The 27656-nt window shown below is 50.3% G+C and overlaps 1 protein-coding gene across 6 annotated transcripts; it reads right to left on the bottom strand.

Annotated features, from left to right (window-relative positions):
- Window positions 1–15: 15 nt before the first annotated feature.
- Window positions 16–26257, bottom strand: JAK3 (Janus kinase 3). 6 transcript variants are annotated; one of them, XM_083720228.1, is made up of 25 exons: window positions 26038–26254; window positions 23955–24285; window positions 23559–23682; window positions 23055–23166; window positions 22727–22872; window positions 21686–21977; window positions 19605–19727; window positions 18769–18926; window positions 17011–17122; window positions 15802–15988; window positions 15558–15682; window positions 15032–15199; window positions 13247–13331; window positions 12000–12133; window positions 11438–11576; window positions 10800–10951; window positions 9551–9701; window positions 8630–8754; window positions 6453–6642; window positions 5560–5684; window positions 4094–4266; window positions 2671–2788; window positions 1741–1851; window positions 534–653; window positions 16–356 (listed from the first exon to the last, which is right to left on the bottom strand). In XM_083720228.1, the coding sequence occupies exons 2-24, from the start codon at window positions 24157–24159 to the stop codon at window positions 537–539; spliced, it is 3372 nt and encodes a 1123-aa protein (XP_083576354.1). In that variant the 5' UTR covers window positions 24160–24285; window positions 26038–26254; the 3' UTR covers window positions 16–356; window positions 534–536. The 6 variants fall into 6 exon arrangements, 5 of the variants coding, with proteins under 5 accessions (XP_083576354.1, XP_083576355.1, XP_083576352.1 ...); XM_083720229.1 differs by having other exon boundaries at window positions 23955–24221; XM_083720226.1 differs by having other exon boundaries at window positions 16–653.
- Between the last annotated feature and the right edge of the window lie 1399 nt (window positions 26258–27656).

The following is a 27656-nucleotide window of genomic DNA, read 5'->3' as shown; positions in this document are numbered from 1 at the left end:
ATGACAGCGTCTGTCCTCAATTTTTTTCATTTATTCTTTGCAACAAAATCTCACAGAGGTTCAGTTCTGCCTGCTCTTCGGTCCTGGAGAGGATGAGGAAAGAGAAATGCAGCAGACTTGGGTTTGTTTATTTTTAACTTTTAAAGAATTTTATTAATTTGTGCGACCATAAAGAAGGAAAGAAAAAGATCCTTTAGCAACGAGAGGGAGAGGCGGAGGAAAGCCCCCCTTTTTGCCACCCCCAAAGCGCCCAGCATGGGAAGCGGGGGGGGAATGAAGTCCTGGCTTTGAGGTCCAGACTCTGCAGAAGAGAAGGTCAGCAACTCTGCTGCAGTCAGTCCTGGGACACAGGATCCCTGGGGTCAAACAAGAGAGATCCTGACTCAACATGGGGAAGAACTTCAGGGCCAAGAGCTGCCTGCCCCTCGGAAGAAGGGGAGGGTCTCCTTAGTTTGGCTTTTAGGCGTGTGGTTTTGCTTGCGCATCGGAAATTGGATTTTAAGAGATTCAGTTTCCCGGCCCGTCTTCCTCACCTGCTAGCCCCGCACTTTGCAGCAGCTGCTTCTCAGGGCTTCAATTTGGGGCGCCAGCTTGCAGAATGGAGGCCTCTGGGCCGGCGAGAAGGACCAGCAGGACTGCATCAGAGCATAAACCTCCAGGAAGAGGGAGAGGAGGATGGAGGTCAGGACCAGGTGCGATTCCACTCTGTGCCAACGTTTGGCTTTCCTTCCCCCTCCATAAATCCTTTATTTATCTATTTAATTGCATTATCTGAGGAGCTCAATGATGTGTCGATGGTTCTCTGTCCCCACATTCTTTTAAAAAAGATTATTTATAAATTTCCCACAAATAAAACACAATTTATCAAACATTTTACAATATACATTCACTTAAGAAATTGACTTCCCTCCCACCCTTCCGTGATGTTCTCATGGTTATCTTTTGTTGCTGCATATTAGAATTATTCTATACCTTCTTTTCTCAACTTTATTCTCAAAGTAACTTTTGCTGCTGAACTTACTCCAAACCTGCTAGCATATTAACATGTTCTTAATTTTTTTAATTTAATTTTTCCAATTTTAACATTTTCAATCCTCCTTGGAGGCTGAACTTTACTAGCTGAACTTGCTAATTCTGCAGATTCCATCAGTGTCTTGCTCTGATTTCCCTTCAGGTTCTCTAAATTGTTTGCCTTTTACTCTTTCTCCCCATCCTGATTCTCACAATGACCCTGCGAGGTAGACCAGGCTGAGAGAAGGCGGCGACTGGCTCCCAAGCCCACACCTGGCGAGCTTCATGGTGACATCGGGGGGATTTGAACCCGACCTCTTCCAGGCCCCAGTCCAGCATTCTGACCACTCTGCCACGCTGCCTCTCAGTGCTCTCTAGCTTTACACGGGCCCCAATCTCCAAGGCATTAGCGATGTCTCTGAGCAGAGCTCAGTGGAGTTTCTGAAGAGGAAGGTCGCCACGGCTGGGTCCATTCTGTACATTTCTGTTTAAGGGTGCTGGGAATTGTAGCTCTGTTGGGGGTAAACTATGGTTCCCATGCTTCTTGGGGAGGGGAGACCTCACTTAGAGCCATGAACTCTAGGAGACTGAAGGACTCAGTGCCTGCTCCTGCTTGGTCTAAATCCCACCCCAGGCTTGAAGGAGGGACCCCATGAGGACATCTAGACCAACCCCTCCTGAAACCTCAGGCACAAGGACGGATCCATTGCCCTCTGCTTGTGGACTCACCTCAGCTGGGCAGTTGGGGGGCGACGGGAGCCTCTGGCTCTGCTTCAGGAGCTCCAAGAGTTGGCAGACGATCATGGGGGGTTTACTGTGCCCCAACATACGGAGAAACTCCTAGGTGGGAGGGTGTGGGAGAGGACAAGGCCAGGGTCACGTGGGGCATGTTATGTTACATATAGAAGTAGTGGGAGATTCAGGGCAGCTAAAAGAAAGCCCTTCCTCAACTATGGAACTCATTGCCACAGGAGGCAGAGATGGTCGCCACAAAAGAGGATTTGGCAGGAACGGGCTGGACTCTTTGGCCTAATCTGGAATATACATATATATATATGGGCTTTCCTTGCCCCCTTCCATGGTTCATTCTAGTTATGCTCAGCTGTTGCATATTCTAATTACTCCATATTAATTCTTTCTCATTATCTCACAACTTAATTGTATGCTAATGAATTTACTCTAATCCTGTTCTCCTTCAATTTGCTTGCAATGTTTCTTCAAATAATCTGCAAATATTTTCCTGATCTCTTATTTTACTAGTTAAACTTGCCGTTTCTGCATATCCCATCATTTTTGTTGCATGAAGAAACAGATTAAAAAAAATAAAAATAAAATCTCTGGGGACCTAAAGGAAAGTTTCCAGTATTTTTACAAAAGACCTTTAAACCCACCCCACCCCTGTTTCCCTTGGCCAATTGGCTTGTCCACCACATATGATAAAACAATGATCTGGAACATTCTGATGGAGCCTCCAGGACCAGGTGCAGTCTGTCTGGATGGCCAGGTTCTTAGGTGTATTTGGCCATTGCGAGGACAGGAGACTGGGCTGGGTGAGCCACTGGCCCCAATCCAGCAACCTCTTTTTGAGTTCTTAAAGGGCTGCACACACAGAGACACACACACACACACACACACACACACACACACACACACACTCACCTCTGATGGGCTGCAGCTTTTGCTCCCGTAGGTGAAAAGCTCATAAAGGACAACCCCAAAACTCCAGACGTCCGACTCCTGGGAGAAGACGTTGTCGGACAGTGATTCTGGTGCGTACCTGGGGAAACAAGGGGAGACACCCATTCATGGGCCTTAGGTGCTGGTCCTCCTGATTATAGACAAGGGACTCATCTACACCCAGGAAGCTGCCTTGGATTGAGGCAGATTGTTGGTCTCCCAGAATTAGGAGAGGCATGAAGAGGGCAGAGAAGAGGTTGGCTGCCCTCAGGCACAGTCTCAGATCGCTGGGGAAATACCTGGGAGAGGAGGAGATGTAGGCAGTTTGTAGAGGAATGGGGAGAGGATCTGGCTGAGGAACCCCCAAGGGAACCTCCAGGGAAAGAAGGCACAGAGCCCGGGGAGTGTGGGGGGGGTGACAATCAGGGGTCAGAAGCCAGGGAAGTGGCAACAGGGCTTAGTGAGCGGGGAGAGTCTGTGGCAGAGAGAAGTCCTGAATCAGAGGCAGAAGAGAAATCTGGAGAGGAGGGAGGCCAAGAGGCAGAGAGGGGAAGAGCCATGGAGGTCTCGCCCTCCTGCTGCGAGAAGCTCCCCTCCCCGCTGGTCTCCCAGAACCAGGAGAGGCATGAAAAGGGTGGAGCAGAGGTTGGCTTAGTCTCTGATTGCTTGGGGAAAACCCTGGAGCAGAGGTGGGGGTGGTGGATTTAGACGGCTGTGGGGAGTTGGGAACTTTTGGACTCGACAACTGATTTCTTTTTTTTTTATAATAAATTTTTATTATGGACTCGACAACTGATTTCATGGGACAAGACTGACCAGAGATGAGGCTCTCTGCTCATTAGGCCTGACACCCATGCAGAGCCTGTTTTTGCTAAAAAAACCAGTTCACTCCAACTGGCTTGGCGCGATTTGTGCCTCACTCCTGACATCTACACTGAATGGCAGCAGTGGCTCTCCTGGGTTTTCTGATGAGGGGCATTCCCAGCCCTATGTGGCGTTGCCATAGGGGACGTCTGTGGACCCATTTCCCTGACCAAGACCTATTCAGGGCAGTGGCGGAGCTTCATGCTCCAGCACTGGGGGGCAGAGAGCAGGTGGGGGCGGGGCTGGGGCGCGTCCTGGGGCGTGGCACCCAGCGGGGGGGCAGCCACAATGGCACCCCACGGGGATTGTGCTGCTGGGGGCGGTGCGCTCCCCCCGCACGCCTCTTCCGCTGCCAGTGATTCAGGGCGGATCCATTGAAAAGCATGGACATGACTTTGCTGCGATTCCTGCATTGCAGGGGGTTGGTCTGGATGACCCTTGGGATCCCTTCGACTCTGCAACACATCTCTGGCCACTGCTGGGAGGAGAATGAAAACATTTTGACCCCCGCTGCCCCCATTGATCTCCCGCCCCTCCGTACCAGAAGATGGGGCTTTGGCCCGGCTCCCGCACAACGTAATACTCCTTGTCCTGCGGGAGGATCTTGGCCAAGCCAAAGTCTCCGATCTTGACATGGTTCTCGTTCTCCACAAGGATATTCCGGGTGGCCAAATCCCGGTGGATATAGCGCTGAGAACCCAGGTAATCCATGCCCTGCAGGGACAAAGGTGAGGGTCAGGATTCGGCCCTGCTCCCCAGGATTCATCCCACTCACCCAAACCTCTCTGCAGTGAATGAGGACCATCTTCCTTTGGCAAAAGGGATATTTCTGCCAACTGCTTAGAGGACGTGTGCACGTATTTTTAAAATTTGTCTAGAAGTCTGGTGCAGCGGTTATACAGTACAGTGGACGTTTGGGCTATGAATGTGATCTGTGTGGGAAGCACGTTCGCAACCCGCAGTGCCGTGTCTGCGCATGTGCGTTTTGTGATTCGGTGCTTCTGCGCATGTGCAAAGCGTGATTTAGCGCTTCTGCGCATGCACCAAAACCCGGAAGTAACCCGTTCCGGTACTTCCGGGTTCAGTGAAGTGCCTGTAACCCAAGGTATGACTGTACTGGACGTGGACCCGGGAGAGACCTGGGTTGAAGTCCTCACAAAGCCACAAGCTCACCTTGGGAGCCAGTCGCCACGCCTCTCAGCCCGACCCACCTCACAGGGTTGTCGCAGGGGGGAAATGAGGAGGGGTAGGAGAGCCAGGCTTGCTCCTTGGAGGAAAAGGTGCATTGTGGGGGGCTGGGGGGGCTAGATGAGCCTCCGTTTCCCTTTCAACTCTGCATTTCTGTCATTCTTTAGCTGCGGTTCCTGCACTGCAGGGGGTTGGGCTGGATGACCCTTGGGGGTTCCTTCCAACTATATGATTCTACAAAAGACAATAAATAAATATGAATTTGGCTTCAGAGGCCGGATGAGAGCTAAGAGGCATAAATGTCCAGAGAGTGGATTTCATTTTGTGAAGCTCCTCGAGATCAAGAGTCATTCACAGAATCAGAGAATTGTGGAGTTGGAGGGGACCCTGAGGGTCATCTAGTCCAACCCCTGGCAAGGCAGTGGTGGAAGGAGCACCATCAGGAGGGGGAGCGGAGGCTCTTCTGCTGGTGGCCTGGACAGCCCCCCTGCCAGGGATGTTATGGTTGAGCAGTGGGGTTAGGATAGATGAGCTCTATGACCCCCTTCCCACTCCAGGATTATTATTTTTTAACGTTTGGAAGGCTACAGGTTAATACTACTATTATTATTTGTGGTATTAGTATTCATTTCACGTCTCTACCGCTTTATAATTTTAAGAACAAAATCTCAAACCTACATTAAAACATCAAATGAAACAGCTTGGAAAAACACATTGATGAAGAAGGCCGTTTGCATCCAAAATTAACAGCAGAATTAATAGGGACCGAGGATGTTATCTCAAAGACTTCAAAAGGCGACATTGCAGAGGAGGCCTCACCTTGCAGACCTGCCAAGCGTAGAGGAGGAGTTTCCTGAGGTCCAGCCTCTCTCTGTTCTTCTGCAGGTAGTTCCGCAGGCACCCGTTGGGCAGGTACTCCATGACCAGCCGGAGAGAATTTCGGCCTGAAGTTGGGGGGAGACACAGAAGGTTTGTGCTAATTTGGGGGGAGACGAACAATGTCACTTGTGGCCTTGAAAGAAAAGGGGGGAATCAACAGGACGCAGAGTTACAAGAGGCAGGAAAACCTTCTCCAGGCCAGGCATCATTTGATAAAGGCTTATGGCTCATCGGGAGGAGACTCTGAATGTCAGGGTCCTGGGTTAGAGCCCCATTAATTCCATGATTTCATGATTGCTCAGCCAGGAGAGCACAAGACCCTTAATCATAGACTTACAGAATGGGAGAGTCTGAAATCTGGTCCAGCCCCCTGCAATTCAGGAACCTTTTGCCCAACATGGGGCTTAATCTTAATCTCAGGGTTCGAGTACCACATTGGGCAAAAGATTCTTGCATTGCAGAGGGTTGGACTAGATGACCCTCGGGGTCCCTCCCAAGTTTACAATTCTGTGATTTATTCTATGATTTCATGGCAGCTCAGTGGGTAGAGTACGAGACTCTTAATCTCAGGGTTGTGGGACTGAGCCCCGTGTTGGGCAAAAGATTCCTGCATTGCAGGGGGACAGACTGGATGACCCTCGGGGTCCCTTCCAGTTCTATGATTCTATTATAGCTCTGTGACCATGCCATCCCTCCCTCACCTTCCCTCCAAACTCAAAAGCCCCGAGCGCTGCCAACTTCCTCGCAGGGCAGTCTCTGCATCGCCCTCTGCTGAACCTTCCCCAAGCAATCGGCTGTCCCTCTCCCTCCCAGACCCCCCCCCTCAGGGTCACCTCGGTTGCAGCAGACGCCCCGGTAGGCGACCACGAAGTCGTGATGCAGCGAGCGCAGGATGGCGATCTCCCGCTCAAAGTCGGCCCGGTGCTCCGATGTGCTTTGCTGCAGCCGCTTGACAGCCACCAGCCCTCCGGTGCTGTCGCCCAGTGGGTCGTACCGGCACAGCTCCACGCTCCCGAAATTGCCCTGCCCACAGCAACACGCAGATTTAAGGACACGAGAACTGGAGAACCAACTCCGAACCCCCAGATTTGGGATCCCCTCCAAACGCATGCCAAAGTTTTGCAATGGTTTTGCATTAATAATAATAATAATAATAATAATAATAATAATAATAATAATTGTTCATTCATTCATTCATTCATTCATACCCCGCCCATCTGGCTGGGTTTCTCCAGCCACTCTGGGCGGCTTCCAACAAAATATTAAAATACAGTAATGCATCAAACATTAAAAGCTTCCCTAAACAGGGCTGCCTTCAGATGTTTTCTAAAAGTCTGGTAGTTGTTGTTCTCTTTGAGATCTGGTGGGAGGGAGTTCCACAGGGCGGGCGCCACCACTGAGAAGGCCCTCTGCCTGGTTCCCTGTAACTTGGCTTCTGGCAGTGAGGGAACCACCAGAAGGCCCTCGGAACTGGACCTCAGTGTCCGGGCAGAACGATGGGGGTGGAGACGCTCCTTCAGGTCTACTGCGAGCTTTGCAGCACCCCACAAACCAAGGAACTGATACATCAAAAATGGAGTTTGTAGATAACACCCCCAATTCCAGCTGTGTCCAAATCACTTCTAACCAGTGACAATCTTCTGACATTCAGCTGTTGTCAGAGCTGTCAGCCCCTGACAGCTGTGTTGGATGTGCACGAGTTCCAGTCTTGTGAGAGAGGGAGAAAAACCTTTCTCTGGCCACTGTCTCCAGGCCATGCCTAGTTCTAGAGGCTCCCATCACGCTGCCTGAGACTGGAGTTTCATTCACCCCCTCTTCCCTCCTCGTCCCCTTTGCCTTGCCTGCAGTGGGAATTTCCGATGGCAGGGACTGCCGCACCTTAGCTGGGATTGGATATAAGCCTCTTTGGGAACCATTTCGGGATGCAAATGCTCTTCATTAAAAGGAATGAATCAACACACTTCTCTGACACGCAATACTCCCCAAACTGATGCTGCGATTCCTGCACTGCAGTGGGTTGTGTGATAGGAATGTTGAGGTCTTAGATATATGTTAAATGTTCATAAGTGTACCAACCAAGCACATACATAGATCAGCACAGGAAGACCGACCTGGAACCATTTTGATTCCCAAACTGTCCCAAACTGACCAAATGTTTTCTCTGCAAGGTCAAAATGGAAAAGCCTCCCCATTGTCTTTTCCTTCACAAATCCTGTCTTAAGGGCATGTCTGTGTTTGAAAAGGGTGTGAGCCTGTGACCTGGCCCAGGAACTAAGTATTTATCATTACAAAAGACTGGCCAGGCTACCCAGGAAATCCAATCAAGGAACCTGCCAGACAGGAGATAAACAACATTCAAATTTCTGTTTTAGACCGCCTTTTCTGTGATGTATCTGAGGGGTGGTCTTAGGTTACACCCCTTCTGTGATGTTTGTATTAATTTCTGGGGGTGGTCTTGAGCTACAGGGTGGCAATTTCAAAAGTCTATATAAGGCCTTGCGTGCCATTGTTCTGGGGTCCTCCTCCCTCCTGCATGTGGTGAGTGAGGACCCTGTTGCAACAGATCAATAAAGATCAGGCTTATTAGCTGCTTTGCTTCTCAATATTCTCTGGTTGGTCTCTGTTATTTTCTCTTACCAGTAGGGAACCTATGTAAGGACTCTATATGGGCTCTTGGATACCCCATAAGGGGGAAAAGGGCATGTTTTATTTACAACAGTTGGGCTGGGTGACCGCTAGCGTCCCCTTCCAACTCACTCCATTCCCCCCGGGTCTTTGCCAAATGCATTCATGCAGCAATGAAACTGCTCGCCCATTTGCACAGCTAATTAGGGGTCTGGTGTGGTTTCAAATAGGATGGACAGCTGTGGGTTGGGATTCCTGCGTTTCAGGGGGTTGGGCTAGATGATCTTTGGGGGGCTCCCTTCCAACTCAATGATTTTGGGATTCAACTCCCAGTCCTCTCCAAAGACCACTGCACTGCAGACCTCGCCCTGCGCACTCCGCCTACCTTGCCAAGCACGGAGATGTATTTCAGGTGGCGCTCCTCAAAGAGGGTGGGATCCTGCCACAGCGAGACATCCACGTAGCCTCCGGGGGTGTTGCTGGTCGGGAAGTCCGAAAGGAGCTCGTAATCTGGGGGAAGGAGAAGTTGAGGACCACTGCTCCGCGGAGGACACCTGCTTGGCCTCAACCCCCGGCAGCAGCTCCAGGTGGGGCAGGAGGCAGTAAGGAGCTGCTGCTGCTGCTGCTGCCAGTCAGTGTGGGTGATACAGGGGGCCAAAGGCAGCTTGGTACATCACTATAGTGGTACCTCTGGTTGCGAATGGGATCCGTTCCGGAGGTCCGTTCGCAACATAAAAGAGCGCAACCTGCAGTGGCGCGTCTGCGCACACTTGGGTTGCGATTCGCCGCTTCTGAACATTATGTCATTTTGCGCATCTGCGCATGCGCGAGCGGTGAAACCCGGAAGTAACCCTTTCCGGTACTTCCTGGTCGCCGCAGGACGTAACCTGAAAGGACGTAACCTGAAGCGGACGTAACATGAGGTATGACTGTACTTGCCACCAAACCAACAATTCATGTTTTGCTAGATGAGCCTAGGCTCACAGAGTCAAATTTGCTAGAGAGACAACTTTGTGAGATCACTTCCTTTGTCTGCCTTGGCAGGAAGCCGCAGTGCTGCATCCTTCCTTCCTGCCTGGCCATCTCTGTCATTGCCGCGCTTCCAAGTTGACCACACAGACGCCATTTTTGAACTTAGATTCTGTACTTTTGTAACTGAGATTGCAGCTCTGGACCCGACTCCATTTTGCTGCTGCAACTCCCGCTTTGAGACCCAGGCGACCTAAGTAAATTCTGCTTTTACTTCTTCACAAAACATTTCATACTTTTGCACCTTGCACAGCGCTTCTCAGCCGCGGGGACTCACCGGAAGTGATGATCTCGTTGAGGTCGCGAAGGATGCTGCGGAAAGAGAGGCGCCTCCGTGGGTCGTAATCCAGGCAGGGAGACACCAGGTTGGCCAGCTCTGCCCATTTGAGAGCGGGGAGCTGCTGCTGGTCCTGGTAGAACTTGAGCTTCTGCAAAAAGAAAGAGGAGTTCCTAGAACTGGGAGGGACCCCAAGGGTCATCTAGTCTTACCCCCCACATTTTTATGTTTGGTGTTTTATCGTGTTTTTACTAGTCTGTTGGGAGCTGCCCAGAGTGATCGAGGAAATCCAGCCAGGTGGGTGGGGTATAAATTACTGCAGGAAGCACAACTATTTTATTCAGCTAAATCTGCTGCTGCCATGCTATTCCTTCTTCCTTACTGTGGCGAGGAAGATGGACCCCTTTGAGCCAGAATGGTTGCTTGGGATGAGCTTTGCAAGAGCTCAGCTGCCCATTAGGCTGAGCTTTGCAAGAGCTCAGCTGCAGTGCAGGGTGAAAAGATGACATATAAATCCCCTCCTGAAGGAGCCGAAATACAGTGGTGCCCCACAAGACGAACACCTTGCAAGACGGAAAACCCGCTAGACAAAAGGGTTTTCCGTTTTGGAGGCGCTTCGCAAAACAAATTTCCCTATGGGGTTGCTTCGCAAGACGAAAAAAATCTTGCGAGTCCCCGCGTTTTTTTCCGTTTTTTTTGCCCTTTTCCTAAGCCGCTAAGCCGCTTAACAGCTGATCCACTGATAAGCCGCTTAACAGCTGATCCACTGATAAGCCGCTTAACAGCTGATCCACTGATAAGCCGCTTAACAGCTGATCGCTAAAAGCCGCTAGACCGCTGTAGCGCTAATCCGCTAAGCTGTCAATGGGCTTGCTTCGCAAGACGAAGAAACCGCTAGACGAAAAGAATCACGGATTCTTTTCGTCTTGCGAGGCCCCACTGTATTGGTTGGTTTGCTGAACCCTGAAGTGATTTACCATAGAATTGTAGAATTGGAAGGGGCCCCATGGGTCATTTAACCGCTTTGAGATATTATATAAATATAAAGTGGTATGCTGCTGCTGCTGCTACTACTACTACTAATAATAATAATACATTGTGGTGGCTACAACCTTGGTTTAAGGTGCCATTTGGCAATTAGATTACATATCTGAGTTTCTAACACTGCAGAGGCTTTGCAAAGGGTGTCTGCTGGTGCAGACCCCCCTCCCGAACCCCCAAAGTCGGGGGTGTCACCCGGGGAATTTACCCTTTCGGGTTCCATCAGCCTCAGGGGCATGATCCCGCCATTGAAGATCTCCCACAAGGTGGCGCCAAAGCCCCACTTGTCCGACTCAGGCGCCAGGTTCTTGGGATCCTCCAGGCATTCGGGTGCCACCCACGGGATCCGGTCGATCAGCACTGGGATGGGAGACAGAGAAATGAACAGGTTCCTCAGAGATCTCGAGGCGTCTCCTCGCATGCAAGTGCTTGCTCAGCTCTGGCAAGCAGAAACGGGCATTTGTTTCAGCCTACAGTCTGCTGCAGTTTAAACTTTCTGCATGTTTGAAATCGCCATAAATTTCCTTTTGTCTTTTTTCTACAACAGCCTTGAGGTTCCCCTGCAGTGCAGCAGCATGTCATCTTAAAATTATTGTTATTTAATTAAAAGTAAAACCAAAATTAAAGAAAAAGCAAACCTTATGAGAAGTAAAGTGTTTAAATATTACTTGGAATAAACGTGTTTTTAAATCAGAGTAATGTTTTTTCTAGGGCAGGGGCATGCCCAGTAGGGGCAGGGTTAGAGGGCCAAGGAGACAGGCCCCCCCATTCTTTTGGGAGCCCCAAAGTCTCTTGTGAGCACAATGGGAGAAGGACGGACAGGAGGAAGGAGACTCAGCCACTCACAGTCTTTGGGGAGGACGGCAGCACTGACTCCCGGGTCGCTGAGTTTGATAAAGGGGAGGCACCCACTGGCAGCATCCCCCTCCCTCGCCAGCAGGACCTTTTTGGCAGAGACATTCCCGTGCACCATGGCCTTGTCCTCCTGTGGCCGGGAGAGAAAAAGCAAGGATGTTCACGCAGCCTCCACCCAAACGGTGGAACTCCCTGCCTATTGACATCTTCAAAGCACCTCTTTTCAGCGCCCACTCTGACCATTTGAACCTGCAACCCTGGAGTCATGCGTTGCCACACTCTGACCAACAGAGTGCTCCACTGCTGCCTTCTTAATGACGCAGGAAGGGGAAAGCCCTGTTTGGTCTGCCAAAGGGACCCTAGGCTCTGACTGGCAGGCTAAAATCCTAGAATCCTAGACTTGTAGAGTTGAGAGGTACGCCAGGGAACATCTAGCCCAACCCCCTGCAAGGCAGGAATCTTTCGGCTGATGTGGGATTTGAAGCCACAACCCCGAGATTCAGAGCCCGGTTCTCTACCCACTGAGCCACCTCTCCTCCGCCGAGGGACCTACCAGGAAGTTGAGGGCATAAGCCAGTTGCCTGGCGACGTGCAGCTTCCAGGTGGCCGTCACTTTGCCACTCGCCTGGTTCCTGCGCAGGTAGCTGTCTAACGCGCCGCACCTGACGTACTCCTGCACCATGACACCTGCCGGGAAGGAAAGTGGCCAGATCAGACCGCCCAGCGTCCTAAGCACCACTTCCTTCCCTCTCCGCTTCCCAAACCATTCCCCAAGCCAGGCGCCCTTTGGATGCTACAACTCCCATTAGAGGTCTCAGTTTCCTGGTTTATGGAGGGACATTGTAGCCTAGTGGGTAGAGCACCTGCTCTGTATGCAGGAGGTCCCAGCGTCTGTCAGTCAGTATGGACCATGCTGCACCTGAGGTGCCTGAGTTTGCACAAGGCTGCTTCCTACGCTCCTTACTCCAGCATCCACCCACGAGGACTAGAACCTTTATTTTTAAAGGAATGGCTGAGGATCATGGAAGAAGGTCCCAGCTTCAGTCCCCTTGGGAATGTCTCCTGCCCCAAAGCCCCAGAGAGCGGCTGCCAGTCAGTGCTGACCAGCTGGGTGAATGCTCTCCGAATGTTCTGATGATGGGAGTTGTAGCGCAAATCACCTTGAGGCTCGCTGCCTGGGAAGGCTGACCTCCTCTCCCCCTCCCGAAGATCTAGTGATGACCACAAGCTAGCATGACAAACGGGCTCTCCATGGCCCACTATCTTCTGGTGGGTTGGACCAGATGACCGTTGTGGTCCCTTGTGACTTCTGTGCCTCTGTGCACCAGCTCCTGGGCTCCCAAGTGAGGAGAGTTTTGCTCAGGTCCTCCTTGTGGGGCCCTTCCCTGTGCGGGGGCCCCAGTCGGCTCCTGGATGCTGCACTAGGAGGGCCTCCGCTGGCCTCATCCAGCAGTCTCTTCTTAGGCTCTTATGGAACCTCCAGGGCCAGAGGCAGTCTATCTCCATTCCTAGGTTCTATCGGGCATTTTACTGCTGTGAGGAGGCTGGGCTAGGTACCCCCCTGGGCCTGATCCAGGCGCCAGGCTCTCTCTAGGCCCATCCTAGTCTCCCCCCTTTAATTCTTTCCACCCTGCATGCAAATCAACCCCCCCCCTGAATTGCACAGCTTTTGTACCTTTGGGGGAAAGTGGAGGTTGGTGACACAGACTGGAGCGCACATACAGACATGCAAAGCAAGTTGAGGAGTCCCATGTGCAGACTTGGGGTGGGGATATAGGGTTGGGGGGGGGGGAGACTCACTTTCTTCTCCCACGCAGACTCCATGGAGCAGGACCAGGTGTTTGTGCGAGAGTTGGCCCAGCATGCTGGCCGCTTCGAGGAAGGGCTGCGGAAAAGAGAGAAACCGCACTCAAAACCAGACGCTGCTCTAGTTACCGGGTATCTCCCGCTTGGACTACTGCAACGCGCTCTACGTGGGGCTACCTTGGAAGGTGACCCGGAAACAGCAATTAATCCAGAATGCGGCAGCTAGACTGGTGACTGGGCTTGGCCGCCGAGGCCACATAACACCGGTCCTGAAAGACCTACATTGGCTCCCAGTACGTTTCCGAGCACAATTCAAGGTGTTGTTGTTGTCCTTGAAAGCCATAAACGGCCTCGGTCCAGTATACCTGAAGGAGCGTCTCCACCCCCATCATTCAGCCTGGACACTGAGGTCCAGCTCCGAGGGCCTTCTGGCAGTTCCCTCGGTTACAGGGAACCAGACAGAGGGCCTTCTCGGTAGTGGCACCCACCCTGTTGAACGCCCTCCCTTCAGATGTGAAGGAAATAAGCAGTGATCCTATTTTTAAAAGACATCTGAAGGCAGGCCTAAATAGGGAAGTTTTTAATATTTAATGCAGTATTATTTTTAACACTTGATTTGGGAGCCGCCCATAGTGGCTGGGGAAACTCAGCCAGATGGGCAGGGTATTAATAATAATAATAATAATAATAATAATAATATCCTCCCTACCCCGGCGCCTCTCTGTGAGTCTTGCGCACCTGGAGGTTTTTTCACAGCGGCATCGCCACCTTGTGGACACTTGCAAAATGACACCCGCTCCCAACTGAATGTGATTTGCCGGAGTGGCTCTGCTGGTGAGGAGAGCAGAACAGAGGGCGGCTCCGGGACAGAGCAGCTGCTGTGCATGCAGAAGGCCCCAGGGCCAGCCTGAGATGGCTACCTGTCATGGATAATTTAGTTGAGATTGCTGCATTGCAGGGGGTTGAGCTAGATGACCCTTGGGGTGCCCTTGCAACTCCACAACCCTACGATTCTATTACCTCGGAGGAGGTGACAGGCTCTCCTTCCTTGGAGGGTTTTAAGCAGAGGTTGGGTGGCCACCTGGCAGGGATTCTTCAGCTGTGATTCCCGCTTTGCAGGGGGTCAGACTAGATGACCCTGGGGTACTAATTTTTGTATTTTTTAATTAAAATTCCTTTATTTTGAATTAAGGAGGACCCACACAGGAAGGGCACAGGTAGAGGTGGGAGGTACCTGCAAGAAGGTTTTCTCAGGATGGGAGATTGGGAAGAGAGGTAGAGAAAATACGGGAGCTTGCCTTTCTATGTGCAGATAAATGATGAGAGATGCGTGACTTAATTGTGATAAAGGGTCTTTTCTGTTACACTTCTTCTATTCCTTTTCCCTTTTCTCTTTCTGCACAATTGTAAGGATTGTTTCAGTGTTTAATATGTTAAAACAAAACAACTTTCAATAAAAGTGTTTTACACCCCAAAAGAGAAAAATGTGTTGTTGGAGATGCGACAGAATTGCTACAGATTTAACACATTTGTTTGGGAGTTTTTCTGCCCTTCTGGACAGAAGTATGACCTCCCAAGAAACCTCAGTTCCCCTCTCCTTTTGATATTTCACACTGGCATCTAGCAGAGCCCTGCCGGATGCCCTGCTGCTGTCGGCCAGTGCAGAGAATACTGAACTAGATGGAGCCGAGGCCCTGACGCTGCAGCTTCGTCTGTCTGGCTCAGCTTCTCCCCGTCCCGATTTCCCAGGACTCCCCCGTGTCCGCTCCCAAGCCTCACCTCAGCCCAGCTGCAGTGGGCCACATCCAAGACTTTCATGGCCACTTCCATCTGGCGACTCCTCGAGTCGTCTTCTTCCTCTTCCTCCTCCTCCTCTCTGCTTTCCTTGGGATCTCGCTTGAAGCCCCGGTAGATCCTGGTGAAGGTCCCTTGCCCCAGATTCTCACACTGCCGAGGGGGAAAGAAGATTGGGCACTGCCAGGGTGCAGAAAGAGGGCCGCTGGAGGCTGCCAACTGACCTTGACTGCGCTTGTGACTTTAATGGAGGGAGAAATGATCCATCACAAAGCAGGCAGACAGGTTCCTGCCAGCCCCAAAAAATAGAGGTTTGAGGTCATTTGGCACCTGCCAGAGATTCTTGAGCCGCCTGTGTGTTCCTGCATGGCAGGGGGTTGGGCTGGATGACCCCTGGGGTTTCTCCCAACTTTGCAGTTCCCAGGATTATTATTTTTTGTGTGCAGAGAGTTGCAGACAGATTTATGTGTTTTAGACACACGTCACGTAAGTCCATCTTTCTCCCTCTTACCTGCACCAGATTCTCCGCCTGGATTTTCGGGAACATCATCTGGTTGACGGCCCTCCGTGAGGTGGATGGTGAGCTGGGCAGCTGGTGGCAGGTGCCCCCCCGGACGATCAAGAGGTTGGATTTTTCTACAGAGAAACAGAGGCAGAAGGAGTTTATGGGACCAAGAAGATTTGGGGCACCCCATGGCAGGATGGAAGAGGGCTGCTGGCTGTACAATGCCATGATTTTCCTTTGCAGGGCCTACCTTTGGGCTGTGGGGGGCGCTGTGGGCCCAGCTGGATGGCGGCCCCGTCGGCCTGGAGGCTAAAGCGCTGGCAGACAGCCAGCATCTCCCGGAGGCTGCAGAATTTCTTGGCCACCCCAGCAGTGGAGAAGGTGCCATCGCTGCCCTTCTGGATCAAGAGGCTTTTGAAGTCCTTGCCGATGTCCGTCTGTGGGGTTTGGGGAAGCGGGGTGACCCCAGGCAGTGGGGCAGGGTGGGGCGGGGAGCAAGGGGAAGAGAAAAGGTTTTTGTAAAAACAGCAATTGCTTCCAAAATTAGTGTGAATGGAAGTTGCAAAAGGATTTGCAATGTTTTCTGTTGCTTTGGAATGCGTTTCAATGGCAAGTGATGGCAAGTGACCCAAGTCACTCAGCTTTCAGATGGGTGAACCAGCAGAACTCTCTGCCACTAGATCCAAGCTCCAAATGATGCAGGCTTTTAAAAAGTATGCATCTGTCGACTTCCCAAAGTTTTCGGATTCTGCCTCCAATTATGGGGGATTCAGAATAGAGGCAGAATCCTGTAAAATACAAGGAAGGGACCTGTCCTTTGAGGGGGGTCAGGGGGACAGATAACCCTCGTATTTCAGTGGGTACTCTGAAGCAGACCCAGACTCCATTCTGCAGTTGTGCATTCAGGACAGAGCAGAGTGGGGCCCCCCACCTCTGCAGATGGGCCGCAATGGAGCATATGCAGAGTGCCCTTCCCTTTGTCTCCATATTCAGAGGGGCAGTCTCATGTTATATCCAACAAGTGCACACAGGCAGTTGGAGCTGTGCACACTCATATGGCTATGTGCAAGTAATGCTCAAGTAGTACACGGTCAGTGCACACAATATGAGACTCTTAATCTCAGGGTTGTGGGTTCGAGCTCCACATTGGGCGAAAGATTCCTACCTGCATTGCAGCGGGTTGGACTAGATGACCCTTGGGGTCCCTTCCAGATCTACCATTCTATGATTCTATGAATAATTTCCTTTCTCCAGGTTCTGGCAACCCCTGCTATGCCACTTCCCAGACGCCATACTCTCCTTGTGGGAGCAAAAGCTCATTTGCCTTCCAGATGAACATCTCTCCCACTTCCTCATTCATCATCCTCCTTGCCTCCTCTACGGGTACCGCTAAGGGCCAAACAATATTTGCACCCCAAACCTCACCCGTGCGACCAGGGTAAGCAAGGGGGGCTCCCACCTTGATGCAGATGGTGAGCAGGTAACTGTCGAAATTTTCTGGGCTTCGTCGAAGGACATGTGCTACGCCTTCGTTCTGAGACGCTTTCAGTCTGTTTTGGGCGAATTCTGACCTGCAATTCAAAATTTGACGTAGGCATAAATTAAAAATAAATAAATAATCTGCATCATTTGAAGCTGGGATCTAGTGGCAGGAAGTTCCGTTGGTTCGCCCGTTTGAAAGCCGGGTGGCGAAACCTCCTCCCCACATTTGACACAAAATTCATGGTTTTTATCTATTCATTTATTGAGTGTGTGTTTCTTTTTCAAGGCGGCAAATGCAGAGCCACACTCGGGTGCATTGCCCCCCCCCCCAATAAAAGGTTTCCTTTGGGGGCAGGATTCCCTTGGGAGCGCCGGGTTGCTCCCTGCCAGAAGAGGATGCTGGGTCTCCCTTGGTGAGAGCCAGGATTGCAGGTTTAATCCCCGAAAGGGACAGCTGCCTCTTTCTGGACTGCAGGAGGTTGGACTAGCGGATCCTCAGGGTCCCTTCCAACTCTAAAGGTCAAGGGACCCCTGACTATTAAGTCCAGCCGTGGCCGACTCTGGCGTTGCGGCGCTCATCTCGCTTGACTGGCCGAGGGAGCCGGCGTACAGCTTCCGGGTCATGTGGCCAGCAGGACTTAGCTGCTTCTGGCGAACCAGAGCAGTGCACGGAAACGCCGTTTACCTTCCCGCCGGAGAGGTACCTATTTATCTACTTGCACTTTGACGTGCTTTCAAACTGCTAGGTGGGCAGGAGCTGGGACCGAGCAACGGGAGCTCACTCCGTTGTGGGGATTCGAACCGCCGACCTTCTGATCGTCAAGCCCAATTCTATAATTCTAATTCTATAATTCCTTTGGCTCTTCTGGGGCTCTTAGGGAGCTTCTAGGCCCAGAAGCAGACTACCTGGATCCCGAGGTTGCGTGGGGCATTTGTCCACTGGGGCAATAGGGTGCAAGTGGCCTAATCCTGCAGGCTCTTCCGACATTCTTATGAGTAAAAACCTTTAACTATCTGTGGCTTTTGAGACGTGGGAGGGATTTTTAAAATGCATTTTCCCCCTCCTTGGTTTTAATGTCTGTATGTGGGGTTTGCTTTGGATCGCCTGGGCAAGAAGGAGCAGCTAGCAAATTTAAGAAAGAAGAACTTCAGTTTCATAAGGCGCCTTGAGCACAGTTTGAACTGCAGAAAGGCAGCGTACAAATAAAATGATGAGTGCGATAAATTGCCTGGAGAGGGTGTTTCAGAAGGCAGGGTAGGGGGTTGGACTAGATGACCCATGGGGAGCCCTTCCGACTTCTACCATTCTACAATTCTATCAATAGCCCTGCTAGTTGATTCGAAAGCAGATCCTGCCCAATTTTGGCCCCGAGTCTTGAGGTGCCTTTTGGAAGACTTTATAATTCTGGGCGAGGCCCACAGGCTTTTCCACATTGCCCTCAGAGGAAGGAAGAGCGTCATGCGGTTTGCAGGCTGCGGCTCAGAGACGATCTGAAGACATCGCCAGCCCAGCCCTGCCTGACGTCCCGTCCTTCCTCCTTCTGTTGGTGCAGAGTCCCGCCTGCTAGTGGGTCTTCCGTCTAAGCTGGGCTGGCTCAGTTGCTACAGCACCAAACTCCTCCTCTCAGGATCGTGGGTTCCAGCCCCACCTTGGGTGAAAGGTTCCTGCATTGCTGGGGGTTCAATTCCATGACTCTGTGACCACCCCCCACTCTGGGGCTTGTCTGGGGCTCACGTGATGGGTCCATGGCACTGGTTTTCCAGGTCTTCTAGAAGCCTCTTGGGGGCGACCTCCCTGCAGAAATAGTGTTGAGCATCGACTGTCAGGCGGAAGTATCCGTCAACCAGGGAGACAAACGACAAGGCATCTGCCAGGCTGCCAAACTCCATCTCCTGTGGGAAAAGAGACAAAACCACCATGTCCACCCTTCAATGGATGGACAGACAAGAGGAAAGTTCAGCCACGTTGGCATTTCCAAGATGCATTTTTCGTGCTTCTTGAAATGCCACGCAGCTGAATTTTTCAGGATAAAATTTGCGATTTTGCCATTTCTTTGGCTACGCAAGCCATTCCAAAAGGCACTGGCCAGGGGCAGAATTCTCTACCTTTTGACACCGGACAGTATGGTGTTACCATTTTGTGGATCAAACGTACTTTTTGCAAATGAGGGGAGGGGTCTTAAAAATATGATTTTGGGGGAATAAGTTAGGAATAAGGAATGGTGAACCTTTTGCATGCCAAGCGAGTGCTCTGGCATTCAGCGATGGTCCTTTCCTTAACAAGGAAGCAAGATTGCAGTCCTCATGATCTGAATTTAAGGCTAAATGAAGCTTCCTTGTACAGAGTTCATCTAATTCAATATTGTCTGCACTGACTGGCAGCAGTATTCCTGCTCCTATCCAGAGATGCCAGGACCTTTCATATGCTAGGGAAGCTCACCCCTTCCTTGTCACAAATGAGCCCACAATGAACATGGTGCAGGGGGTTGGGCTGGATGACCTTTGGGGGTCCCTTCCAATGGCACGATTCTAATTCCATGATGAGTAAAAGCAACATGGTGGTTCACCTACCAGCACCCGGCTGTCTGTCTTCGTCATGCTGACCAGGCGGCTCTTCGCAGGTTGACCCTCACGGATGGGTTGCTTGATAGTGATGTCAGCGATTTCGGGGAAGTCGCAGAACAGGTGGATTCCCTGAAGGATTGCAAGGGGGGGCACATGCGCCAAAAAGGAGAGATATATCTGGTTACGCTCACCTTGAGGAGACAGTTGGGCTCTGCACATGAGAGGCAGTATGGTGTAGTGGTTAGAGCACTGGACTACAACCTGGGGCAGCCCAGGGTTCGAATCCCCCAACTCATTTTTTTTTGAAAATAATATTTATTAAAGTTTTAAAAGTTACAAAAATAAAAAAATAAAAACACCATATTAAACAAAAACAAAACAGCACATCACAATAGGAAAAGAAAAAAAGAAACAAAAAAAGCAGAAAAATAGAAACAAGTAAAAACCTTCCCATAACTTATCTTTCATTTGCTTGTTTCCTTGACCTCCTCACACCTCCCTTTTTTGTATTCTAGTTCGGTTAGCTATTTCAGCAAATCCTTTCCATCTTTTCCAATTTTTGTCCTGTAATTTATCTTAATATAATATAACTTAACTTTCCCTCCTTTCACCAATTAACAGTCTGTTTTTTCCTAAACCTTTATAACATTTCTGCTAAAACCACATAGCTTCATTCCAACATCCTTCTAACATTCATTAATTTTACAATATTTCTGTAGATAGTCTTTAAATTTCTTCCACTCTTCCTCCACAGACTCTTCTCCCTGGTCTCGGATTCTGCCAGTCATTTCTGCCAGTTCCATCACCTTCATCTGCCATTCTTCCAGAGTGGGTAGATCTTGTGTCTTCCAATATTTTGCGATAAGTATTCTTGCTGCTGTTGTACATACATAAAGAAAGTTCTATCCTTCTTTGGCACCAATTGGCCAACCATGCCCAGGAGAAAGGCCTCTGGCTTCTTCAGAAAGGTATATTTAAATACCCTTTTCATTTCATGATAGATCATCTCCCAGAAAGCCTTAATCCTTGGGCATGTCCACCAAAGGTGAAAGAATGTACCTTCAGTCTCTTTGCATTTCCAACATTTATTATCGGGCAAATGATAAATTTTTGCAAGCTTGACTGGTGTCATGTACCACCTGTAGATAATTTTCATTATATTTTCTCTTAAGGCCTTACATGCCGTAAACTTCATACCTGTGTTCCATAACTGTTCCCAGTCAGCCATCATAATGTTATGTCCAACATCTTGTGCCCATTTAATCATAGCCGATTTCACCATTTCATCCTGAGTATTCCATTTCAACAGCAAGTTATACATTCTTGACAAGTTCTTAATTTTGGGATCTAACAGTTCTGTTTCCAATTTTGATTTTTCCACCTGGAAGCCAATTTTTGTATCCAAATTATATGCTTCCATTATCTGATAATAATGAAGCCAGTCTCGCACTCTATTTTTTAGTTTTTCAAAGCTCTGCAGTTTTAATCTGTCTCCCTCTTGTTCCAGAATTTCCCAATATTTCGGCCATTTGGCCTCCATATTGAGCTTTTTCTGAGCCTTCGCTTCCATTGGTGACAACCACTTTGGGGTTTTATTTTCAAGCAAGTCCTTATATCTTATCCTAGAATCCCTGAAGCTTGTTTGAGGGCTGGTCTTATCCCACCTCGCAGGGCTGATGTGGGGACTAAATGAATTGAGGGGGAGGAAGCCTAGTCCTCATTGAGCCCCCATGATGCCCCTGCGAGGTTGGGGGGCCCGATAGCCAGCGATTGGGCAGAGGTCCCCCGGATGACTGAGTAGGAATTCGAACCCTGCTCTCCCAGGTCCTAGTGCAGCGCTCTAACCACTATGCCATACAGGCTACCAGCTGGGCCTCCCTTTGCCCGGCAGCAAGTGTGGGAAATCTGTGTGCAGTCAGTGGAGTTACTGCCTTGGATCAGGCTGGGAGGTAGAGTGCGCCTAGCGCTGGAGGCCCTAGGAAGGGGGTTGGGGCAGGGTCTTGAAAGGTGTTGCTGCGAGAACCCTGTTCGGACTCTGGGGTCAGACTAGATGGCCTCTGAGGGTGCCCAATGCAGCCTGACCTCACCTTGGTGCCGCTGTGACTTGTCAAGATCCCTTTTTCGCTGGAGACATGGATGATCCAGGCAGATCCTGTTGCTGCCTGCGCAGAGACCCAGGCCTGGAAGGTCTCCTCAGTGGTGGCCCCCTGCAGGCCCTTCAGCTCCATGAGGTACTTCAGCTTGAGGAAGCGGACTTCAGTCTGCAGGCTGCTGACCTTGTGCAGCGACTGCCCAAACTGGCGCCGGATCCGCTTCCGAGTGACGAAGTTCTGCGCCTGGAGCTGGAGCCGCATCTGCTCTGGGAGGCACAACTTGTAGCTGCAACGAAAGACGAGAGGGGCAGGTGCGCGTGGGCTGGCTGGAGGAGGTGCTCCAGGAAGGGCTGAAGGAGCTGGGTGGGCAGCTGAGCTCTTGCACAGCTCAGCTCTTGCAGCACACACCCAAAGCCACAGCTTCAGCTCAAGGGGTTCGTCTTTCTCGACGTCCAGTGTCCAGATCCTATGGAGTCATATTACTCTATGCTGCCTTGGTCAGGCCACACCTGGAGTACCGTTCTGGGCACCTCAGTTGAAGAAGGGATTGACAAGTGGGAAGGTGTGCAGAGGAGAGCGACGAAGATGCTCAAGGGCCTGGAAACGAAGCCTGATGAGGAACGGTTGAAGGAATTGGGGATGTTTAGCCTGGGAAAGAGGAGACTGAGAGGAGAGAGGAGAGCCATCTCCAAATATCTACTCTGGCGGGAAGGATCTGGATCTATGGGTTCAAGTTCCAAGGAGATTCCAGCTCAACATCAAGAAGAACTTTCTGACATTTAGAGCTGCTCCACAGGGGAAGGGTCGCCCTCAGGAGGTGGTGGACCTTCATGGAGGTCTTGAAGCAGAGGTTGGCTTTGCAGGGCTTGGACTAGATGACCCTGCGACTCCACAACTCTAATGGTCTGGCTCAGAGTGAGGCAGCTTCTTGCCCCTTCCAGGTTTGGCCACAACGGGCCAAAGAGCCCTCCGCTTTTTCTGGATCCCTCCTGCCCTGACCTGCTTGCTGGGAGAGCTTCCTCTCCTCCTCCTTACCTGAGACTTCGGAAGGTCTCCTCCAGGCTCCGCTTCCTCTCCTTGCAGATCCGCAACATGTCCAGCACAGCAAGGCCCAAGCAGGTCTCCTGGTTCTCCATGCTCAGGGATATCTCCTCCCGGCCGCTGAGGAAATCGCTGCGGGACTGTGAGGAGGAAGGGGTCCATGGGAAAGAAACGCTCCCAGGGTCCCCATAAATTCCATGCCCCTTTCCCGGGACTCCCAGTTGCCTTGCCTTTGGGGAAAGGGGTTGCTGCAAATTTGTCATCTCCAGACCCTACAAGTTGTCGCTCCCGCCCCGAATCTCGGAGGAGGAGTTGTACTCACCTGGGCGAAGAGGTAGTCTATGGTTGGGTAATCCAGCACCGGACTGACTTGGTCGCTGGCCAGCCCACAGCGGAACGATTTCTGGGACCCGAACCAGTTGGGGAAGAAAAACCTGCATGGAGAAAACAAGACTCTTTTGTGGGGAGGTTGGGAAGGTGTTTCGGCCAGGGCTGATGGGAGTTGTAGTTCAGGCAGCCATATTGGTTGGGGGTTGTTGGGAGTTGTAGTTCAACACAACCATATTTGTTGGTGGCTGATGGGAGTTGTAGTTTAATACAGGTTGGTGGCTGATGGGAGTTGTAGTTTAATACAGGTTGGTGGATGATGGGAGTTGTAGTTTAATACGGGTTGGTGGCTGATGGGAGTTGTAGTTTAACATGGGTTGGTGGCTGATGGGAGTTGTAGTTTAATACGGGTTGGTGGATGATGGGAGTTGTAGTCTGAAACATCAGGAGGGCACCAGCGCTGGTGGGTCATAGCTGAGTTTCGACAGCTGTGCCCTACCTGATCCGGTAGAGGAGCACTTGGCTGAAGGACTCGTCCACGGTGAAGACATGACTGGGCGCGTACCACCCCGAGAGGTCCTCTCTGGCCAGCGCAAAGAGGGAATGGCAGACGGGGAGGATTCCTGGCAAAGAAGAAGGCAAGGCTTAGCAAGGCTGGGTTTCCGAATCTATGTTTCCCCTCAGATTTCGATCCTGCTGCATGTGGAAATCTTAAAAGTGGGAGAGTAATGTTACTGTTGCTCACTAGGAATCTAATAAGTCAAAAAATAATAATAAAAGGGCTTCTTAGGAGATAGTCTCCTGATGGCCGAGAGACTCTCTCTGCGTTTTGGAATGAGACACCCATCAGAGCTGGCAGAAAGTGACGCTCCAGCTGAGAAGTGTTCAAACTCACCGCATGCTTTGGCCGCTGCGATGCAGAGCTCCTCCGCCGTGTACTCCCCTAAGGGGAAGTTTAGGGTGCCGGCTGAGTCCGAGGCTGAATGTGCCGCGTTCAACTGGTGGTAGAGATATACCTGGAGGCCGTCTGTCTTGGAGGAGGAGAGGTTGCTGCTTCTGTTGCTGATCAAGGGGGTTTCTTCTTCCTTGACGGGAGGCATTGCTGAGGCCTGTTGGAGGTGACAGACACCCCCCCCCCCCAGTCACAATTCAAGCTCAGATCCTGTGCAGAGGGGAAGTGAAATCAGTGTTTCGCCAAACTTTCTTCGACTCCCATAAACTCATCCCTATGGAAAGCATGATTCAGAACAGCCGTCTGTACGACCCACTGAGTAGGATAGTACAATAAAACCCAAAACTTTTGCAGTCAATTTATCAAAATCACTTTCAAGCTCTTAATTTGGGGAAACGGACAAACTTCAGTCATTAAATGCCAGCTTTTCAAATACATGCAATGACTTCGTCAGGATCCCAGCGTGGAATGATATGGCTTGGCAAGAACAGTCTCCCTAAGATTTTACTCACTTGTAATAAGGAATGGGCAGCACAACACCCTCCCTTCCTGGATCTGAAATGCCTGCAGGGTCCTCTATCTTGGCAGCCCCCAGGCATTCCCTTCCTCTCTTGAAAAGTGTCTCTGCTTTCCCTCCTGTGCGGTTTTTATGGGCTGGGGCCTTCCTTGCATTTTTAAAACTATGGATTTATCTTGGCCTTCTAATAGGATTGTTCTGTTGTGTATTTTAGTTCAGGATATTTATGTGTCAACATTTGTGATTTTATTTTATTTTATCATTGCAAATCACTTACAAGCCCTTTCTGTCATTAAGCAGTAAATAAGTGAATATTAATGAAATAAAAAAAATAAAATCTCTGCTGCTTTGTCCAAGGGCTAAGACTGGAAGCAGATGCTTGACTTGGAAGAAGGGCAAAATATACTGAGAAAGGGAACCCGATTATCCTTGTTTGTTATTGTAAATTTGAATACCACCAGGCATCCGAAGATCACAGAGTGGTTCATAAAATCGCAAAATGAGATCATAGATCACATAATAAAACAAAAGCAAACTACTCCCCCCCCCCCGGCCCACAAACAAAGAATGTTGATCATCTCAAGGCTTGATTGCAGAACAATATTTTTGACTGGTGCCAAGTGAGCTTCCCTGGGGAATGCATGTCACAAGGGGAGACGCTGTAGGAAACGCTCCTTCTGGGGTTGCTGCTCTCATGGAGGGGGCACACAAAGAAGCGCCTCAAAATAATAAAATAATAATATTATTATTAATAATAAATGTATTACTTATACCCCACCCATCTGAATGGGTTGCTCCAGCCACTCTGGGTGGATTCTGACATAATAAAAACACAGTAAGACATCGAACATTAAAAACTTCCCTATGTGGGGCTGTCTTCAGATGTCTTCTAAAAGTTATGTAGTTCTTTATCTCCTTGACATGTGATGGGAGGGCATTCCACAGGGCGGGCGCCACCACCGAGAAGGCCCTCTGCCTGGATCCCTGTAACCTCACTTCTTGCAGGGAGGGAAGCCCCAGAAGACCCTCGGAGCTGGACCTCAGTGTCCGGGGTGGACGATGGGGGTGGAGACGCTCCTTCAGGGATCCAGGGCCAAGTTTATTTAGGGCCAGCACCAACACTTTGAATTGAACTCAGAAATGTACTGGGAGCCAGAGAAGATCCTTTAGGACCTCCATGGCTCCCCTCCAGAGAATCCTGGGAAGAGTAGTTTGTCCAGGGCGCTGAGAGTTGTGTTAGCTGCGAGGTTTGACTGCTCAGCCACTCTTCTAGCTCTGTGAGGAGGAACGGGGTCTCCTGGCAACTCTCAGCACCCTGTACAAACTACAGTTCCCAGGATTTGGCTGCAATTCCTGCACTGCAGGGGGTTGGGATAGATGACCCTCGGGGTCCCTTCCAACTCTACCATTCTGTGGTTTTCCATTTGTTTTGCAGCCAGTTTCGCCATTTCAGCGCAATCCCTTCATTTCATGAGCCACCTCTCTTTGGTTGGTGTCGCTTCCTCTTACCTTTCTGGGAGTTCTCATAGGAAAGTCCTTCCAGGATGCCAGGAGAGTCCGGGGCCAGCGCTGGGCGCCCGGTTGGGTGCAGAGCTTCCTTCGAGGGAGCTCAGAGATGGTGCAGGCCAACCTCCTGACGTCTGGTTGCGGAGATGAGATTTGCTGGTACGTCAAAAAGCACCTGACCCCATTTCCTGTTTTCAGAGAATTTCAGAGGCCTGTGAGCCATTTCCTGCCGCTGCTGCTGCCGGAGAAGATGCTGAGGACCACAGTCGAGGCAGGGGAGGGCGAGGGGAGGAGCAGAGGGTGATATTTATTTATTGAATTATATACTGCCCTATACCCAGAGGTATATCAAAATAAAAGCAACCCAGTAACCCCCCCCCCCCCAAAGAGCCACATTTTAAACAGGGCAGAGGATGTCAATCAGATCAAGCAAAGGCCTGGCTAAAATGGAACAGGTGTATAATGAAGACAGGGACGCGGGTGGCCCTGTCGTCTAAACCACTGAGCCTCCTGCGCTTGCCGATTGGAAGGTCGGGGGTTCGAATCCTCACAATGGAGTGAGCTCCCGTTGCTCAGTCCCTGCTCCTGCCAACCTAGCAGTTTGAAAGCAGGCCAGTGCAAGTAGATAAATAGGAACCGCTGCGATGGGAAGGTAAATGGCATTTCCGTGCGCTCTGGTTTCCGTCAGTGTCCTGTTGTGCCAGAAGCGGTTTAGTCCTGCCGGCCACATGACCTGGAAAACTGTCTGTGGACAAACTCTGGCTCCCTCGGCCTCAAAGTGAGATGAGCGCCACAACCCCATAGTCGCCTTTGACTGGACGTAACCGTCCAGGGGTCCTTTACCTTTTTTTTACCTGTAATGAAGGCACCAGGTAAACTTTCCTGGGGGTTGTACATATTTTATGGGCTAATAGCCGTAAATAAATAAATTTGAATTTGAACTTTCCTGGGGAGGGCGTTCCCACAGACAGGGAGCCCCAACTGGAGACAGAGAGAGAATCTCATAGACCACAGCAACCCCCCCTCCCCGACCCTCTCACCCAGGGATATTACATTACAGGGCATATTATAATATAATTTCCAACATGTATACAAAGTTTATATACCAAATTTATGTACCTAAAGCAAGAAAAAAGAAAAGGAAAAAAATAAAAGAAAAAGACATAAAGCCATTTCAAAATAACATTTGTACCAGCATTACGGACTTCCTGTCAGTCTCGTTGTATATTCTTTTTTTTTTACAAATGAATGTACTCTTATTATTGTATATTTCTTTACATTTTATCTAATACATTCCTATATCAATATGTAACCTTAATATTGTTTCTCAACTCAATTTCTCTCCAATGTCAATTGAACGCTAGCATAGATAGCGAACCTTTACTATATTTTTGAACATATATCTTATATCTATCCCTTTTTTTAAAAAAAAATATTGTTTTGAATTGCCTCTCAGGCTATTTGTCAACTGCGCCATTTCAGCAAATTCCTGTAGTTTATTATGCCAGTCCATTATTGTCGGGGCTTCTTCTTCCTTCCACCCTTTGCCACCAAAGTCCGGGCTGCAGCCCTTGCATATAAAAATGCATCTCCCACCCAGGTTCCAGTGATGCATGCCGGAT

Source organism: Podarcis gaigeae (assembly GCF_964106915.1).
Source record: "Podarcis gaigeae genome assembly, chromosome: 18".
Lineage (NCBI taxonomy): Eukaryota > Metazoa > Chordata > Lepidosauria > Squamata > Lacertidae > Podarcis > Podarcis gaigeae.
The sequence above is the reverse complement of the archived record's forward strand: the minus strand, read 5'-3'. Positions and strand labels throughout refer to the sequence as shown.

Coding starts and splice junctions, on each gene's coding strand:
- JAK3 (XM_083720226.1), bottom strand. CDS start 24,159: ATGCCTCCCGTCAAGGAAGAAGAAACCCCCTTGATCAGCAACAGAAGC. Junction 15,989..17,010: donor TGCTCACCATCTGCATCAAG/GTGGGAGCCCCC, acceptor CAAACCCCACAG/ACGGACATCGGCAAGGACTT. Junction 12,134..13,246: donor AGTCTGCGTGGGAGAAGAAA/GTGAGTCTCCCC, acceptor CCTTCCCGGCAG/GTGTCATGGTGCAGGAGTAC.